Source organism: Helicoverpa zea, chromosome 30, assembly GCF_022581195.2.
Source record: "Helicoverpa zea isolate HzStark_Cry1AcR chromosome 30, ilHelZeax1.1, whole genome shotgun sequence".
Classification (NCBI taxonomy): Eukaryota; Metazoa; Arthropoda; class Insecta; order Lepidoptera; family Noctuidae; genus Helicoverpa; species Helicoverpa zea.
In genome coordinates this window covers 1,018,553-1,023,889 of record NC_061481.1, presented here as the reverse complement: position 1 = coordinate 1,023,889, position 5,337 = coordinate 1,018,553, and the positions used below count along the sequence as shown (strand labels likewise).

The 5,337-nt window shown below is 41.0% G+C and overlaps 1 protein-coding gene across 3 annotated transcripts in view; it reads left to right on the top strand.

The window, feature by feature from the left end:
- Positions 1-279: 279 nt before the first annotated feature.
- The window catches only part of LOC124644638 (intersectin-2), a 36,142-nt gene continuing 31,084 nt past the window's right edge, over positions 280-5,337 (top strand). For 2 of the 3 annotated variants that reach the window (XM_047184130.1, XM_047184128.1), the window contains exons 1-2: positions 280-421; positions 3,812-3,938. In XM_047184130.1, coding sequence (XP_047040086.1) covers positions 3,816-3,938 — 123 coding nt within the window. In that variant the 5' untranslated portion in view covers positions 280-421; positions 3,812-3,815. Of the gene's footprint in view, positions 422-3,796; positions 3,939-5,337 lie in introns of all 3 variants that reach the window. The other variant, XM_047184129.1, reaches the window with a different exon arrangement.

Below are 5,337 nucleotides of genomic sequence, written 5' to 3'. Positions count from 1 at the left end.
AAATTTCTTTGATTGTTAAATTCCGAAGTATATATGTTACTTACAATTTTTAAAGTGACAGTCAAACATTCGTTTATTCGTAGGGAATTATGGTTCTTAAATGCTATCATTTATAATAAACAATAATAAGATTTTTTTGTATTATTGAACGAAATTCCAACTGACATTTTCAAAACCGCAATCCACCGTTACACTACTGCACACCTGCAGCATAAAACTATCGCTTGCCTTATTACTCTAATCAAACTAATAGTAAGTCATCTCTTTTTATACAAACAGGATAAGTAGGCAGAAACGCACTGCCTGACAGAACATACAAAATCAATAATCTTCAGCCTTCACCAAAATCCGTGTTTTTGAAACTAAATAACTTGTGAGGGGCGTTTCACATTCAACACAATCACAGCAGAAGACAAGACATGTAAGTTAACACTTATAAATCAGCCATTAAACCTTAAAACCCGTATATAAACCTCAATGAACAATTAGAAAGTGGTTTGTTCCATTTGAAAAGTAAATGTGTGATTATTATTTGTTTTCGGATTATAATTCGTCAGTAAGAGTGTTAATTTTAAGCTTTAAGGCATGATAAACGATTTTAGAAGCGTATAAAAAACGTGATATGGTTTTAAAGTATTAAAAATCAAGTTTTCCTTTTACTATCTTAGAGGGTGGTAACTTAGGGTAGGAAGTGACGTAATAAGGCTTTTTAGATACATAGTTTAAGTTTTTCTTAATTAAATAGGTTTGTAATTAATATTCTAATATGTTTATTGTAGTTTGGAACATAATAGTGTGTATTTAACTGAGATATTAGGTACATAATTTTAGGTAAATTTTAAATACACTTAGTCAATCTGTTTTGTCCCCGTCCGATAAGATCTATTTTGCGCAACGGGATAAAAAGTCGGGTCAGTGGGTCGTCTTAGGGGCAAGTCGCCTATAACCTTGCTGGATAAATGGGCTATCTAACACAAAAAAAAAATATCAAATTTGTCTATACTACATTTGAGTAGACACTTAACTAATAGCTAAATAATCTTGATATAACTTTTTACACAAATATGTATTAAATAAATAAACTACAGCAAAAAATAATGATTCAATTCATTAAGTAATCTGCTATTATTGTATTTACATTTATTTCAAGTGCAATTTATTGTAGGTACCTATTTACATTTTTTTACCCTTAAATTGGCAAATCAATTAAAGTTCGGCCATTCAGAGAATGCGTTCCTGACACGTCGCGATTGAACTGACGACGTAACTACATTCATTGATTATTGATATAATAATGTTGTTTTAATGCTCCTCAATTGTTAAAACGGTAAACAACCAGCAAAAATATTTTTATCGTAACTGCAACGCCATTGCAAAGTTACGTCGTCAGTTCAATCGCGACGTGTCAGGAACGCATTCTCTGAATGGCCGAACTATAATTACAAAAATTTAATTATTTTTTTTTATTTCCTGGTTTATTACGATGACAGATGACTGAAAAAAATCGAAAAAAAAATCTACCTATTACAGCTTTCGCGAAAATCTATGTACTTCGGGGAGTACGTTGCCAACTATAGTGATTCTTCTGTGTGTACTACGTGGAGTACGTTGCCAAAATATGTATAAAATAATAAGCAATGAACTCCGTGTATACCAAAGTTTATGTTGTGGACTTCACTACGTACTTAGCAATGGTATTCAGGGAGTACATACACAGTTATGAACTTATAAAATTGCGATTACATTATTTACACACAAAATTACGAATGATTGATATCATTTATAATGTTCCTATGCAATTTAAAGCCAAATAACCACAAGTCCCATCCAAAAAAATGTAGAAAAACACAAAAAACTTACCCGTGACCCAGATGCATCAGACCGCTTTTTTTTTTTTTCCGACGTTAAAAATCATCAAATGACCCCTCCCGCTGTGGGTTAGCAGCGGTGAGGGAGTGTCAGACTCTTACTGACTAAAAACCGTCGTGTTCCGTCATAGGCCTTTTATGTACCAGGGCCGCGGTATCTCTTTCGAACAACCCGCAGCCCCGGCAGGCCTTGGCCCTGCTGGGCCCCGCTGGGGTTGCTGACATCTCTTTGAGGAGCGCGTGGAACAACGCGCGCCGTCGACACGGGTCTGTCGTCCAGGGCCGGACGCGAGAGGTCGCCGCCACCCAAAGCTTCGACGAGGACCCGGCGGTGCCCCTCCCATGCGGGGCACACCTGGACTGTGTAGTCCACCGTGTCCTCGGGGCTGTCCGCACAATGGTGACACCCGGGCGCCTTCTCACGACCGATGCGGTGCAGGTACCTCCCGAAACAACCGTGTCCGGTGAGGACCTGCGTCATGCGGTACGTGAGGGCGCCGTGACTCCTCCCGAGCCACTCCTCAAAGAGGGGACTTACCGCCACGATGGTGGCGTGCCCTGCACTGGGTTGCGACAGTCGCTCCCTCCAGGCCACCATGAGATCGCGCCGGAGCTCCGCCCGCTGCGCGACAACTTGCCGCGGCAACAGGGTTTCCCCCCGGCGCTGAGCCTCCTCGCGCCAGTCGTACAGGTGCAAGAAGACCCTCGCCTCCAGATCCCACGGTGGCAGTCCAGCAAGTAGGCCAGCTGCTTCGCGGGAGATCGTGCGGTACCCCCGGATTAGCCTAATGGCTATCACCCTTTGGGGCACGTTCAGGTGATGATGATGATGATGATGATGTCCTCCTAGCCGATTATCGGCTACGGCGGCTGTTCTCATGTAAGGAGATTAGCCAACTACGCAGGACATATTATAGTGCACGAGCATTTGCGCAGACACAGGTGCACTCACTATTCCTTAACTCTCATAGCCCGATGGGACAGTAATCCGACACGACCGGAGAGAGATCAGGCGCAGGACCGACATTTACGTGCTCTCCGATGCACGGGTGTATCAATCACCAGCTTCCAGGCTCCGGGCTGCTTTGTGAAAGTCTTCTAAAACCCACAAGGCGATTTCGGCCCGACTCGGGAATCGAACCCGAGACCTCGTGCTTAGCAGCCGCACTTGCGACAGCTAGACCAACGAGGCACGTTCAGGTAGTGTACAGCCCGCGGCCGTACCGAACGTGCCCATACCGGGGCCCCGTAAAGGGCCATGGACCGCATGACCCCCGCGTAGAGTTTACGGCAGGGGGCGTTTGGGCCTCCCAGGTTGGGCAGGAGCCGCTTGAATGCAGCCCCTGCCTTCTCCAGTTTGGGGCCCAAACGTCGGAAATGCTCGACGAAGTTCCACCGGCTGTCGAGGACGAGTCCCAGGTACTTCATCGCCCTCTCGACGCCGATGGTAACCCCCCCCCACCGTGACTTGGGAGCCTGAAGGTAGCGCGTTCCGAAGCCCATGAAAGCACATGGCCTCGGATTTGTGCAAGGCCACCTCCAGGCCCAGCAGCTGGATCCTCTCGATGACTGTCGCAACCCCGCGCGTCATTATGTCGGCCGCCTCCTGGTGCGACCTCCCTTGTGCTGCATCAGACTGCTTGGAAGACATTTTGAATTTGACAGCTATTTTTCAATGGAACCACATTCAAATATTTTTTCTACCAAAATAAACAATTATTGCAAGCCAAAAAGAATAAAAAAAAATGTATTTTTTTTAGATTAGTACTACAATCGATTTAAAAAAAAAAAAAGTTAATGTCTTTTGTGGAGTACACTGCCAATTTAAGGGTTAAAGAGTTTTCAAAGTAAAAATTTATTCCTTCAAAAGCTGAAGGAATAAATTTTTACTTTGAAAACTCTAATTAAATACCAGTCTTAAATTCCAGAACTTTATTCCACAGCATCATGGCAGCAGATCCGTGGGTGGTGCAGCCACACGAGCATGCCAAGTTTGCCGAACACTTCCGTAACCTTGGCCCTGTGAACGGACATCTTACTGGAGAACAGGCTAAGCGGTTTATGTTACAGGTATGTACCAATCATTTATGTACAAGAACAAGTACAAAGGTGCTGCTTATTACTAAAGAAATCTCTTCCAGCAGACCCATAGTAAGAAGTTTCTAAATTAGGAGGGACAAAGTCGTTAAAAAATAGTGATTCTATAGTTCGGCCATTCAGAGAATGCGTTCCTGACACGTCGCGATTGAACTGACGACGTAACTTTGCAATGGCGTTGCAGTTACGATAAAAATATTTTTGCTGGTTGTTTACCGTTTTAACAATTGAGGAGCATTAAAACAACATTATTATATCAATAATCAATGAATGTTATAATTTTGTGCCAAACTGAGTGTCAAATAACTTGGTAAACAATATTTTTCTAAATCTATACTGCGCTATTACAAGGTTATGTCAGCGGTTTATATTTTGTAGTGCTGTGCTAAAAATAACAGGCAAGTATCGTAATCTGTTCTTATACAGTTATAATATAAAATAATACGTTTTGATTTTCTTTTTAAGAATTGGAAAATAATGGACTATAAGACTTAATTATAACGTTTATGAAATATAAAAATAAAACTATGACCAAACCGCATTTTTATACTTAGATTAAAAATGGTAACCCCAAATGGCGTTATGGGCCGCCATTTTGTGACGCTAAAACAGTCGTCCGTTGTCGTTTCGTGCGCATAGACCACGTTTTTCAAGTGTTTTCGATCTGTTTTTATTTGATTACCCGGCTTTTGTTAGACCGAGATATCAGGATTGATTCTGTTATTGATAATAATATAATTATACATGTAGGCGAAGATGATGATGAAGACACCACCTCCTCAAGCAAATCGGAGTCTGATTAATATTCTGTTCGCACATTCAATTCAATGTACTTGTAACAAAGAATAAATAAAACAATTTTATTATATGAATATTACCTTTTTTTGGTTTCCACTTAAATAACTAAAATATAAAACAAATGATTCCGCCAATTTAAAACGAAAATAATCTTAAAATAATGCGGCGGTTCATTTTGAAGGAACGGTAACGAACTCAGTGTTATGTTGTGCCCATCACTAGTCGTGACTAACTGATAGGTGTCAGGAACGCATTCTCTGAACGGCCGAAGTATAATTACTTCAAAGTCAAAGTCAAATCATTTATTTCATTTAGGCCTTTACAAGCACTTATGAACGTCAAAATTATAACTAAGTTTGATTCTAGTTGCCCATTCCAAAAGTAGCTTCCTATGGAGAAGAACGGGCAAGAAACTCCATGGTTACTCTTTTTAAAAATAATATGGTATTACAGTTTGTATGTATTGATACATACAGTAACAGCATGCGAAGATCATGTAGAATCGCAAATAGTCAATAGTTTATAGTCAATTCTTAATTCGTCTGTCTTTAAGGTTAGCAAAAACTATCTACTA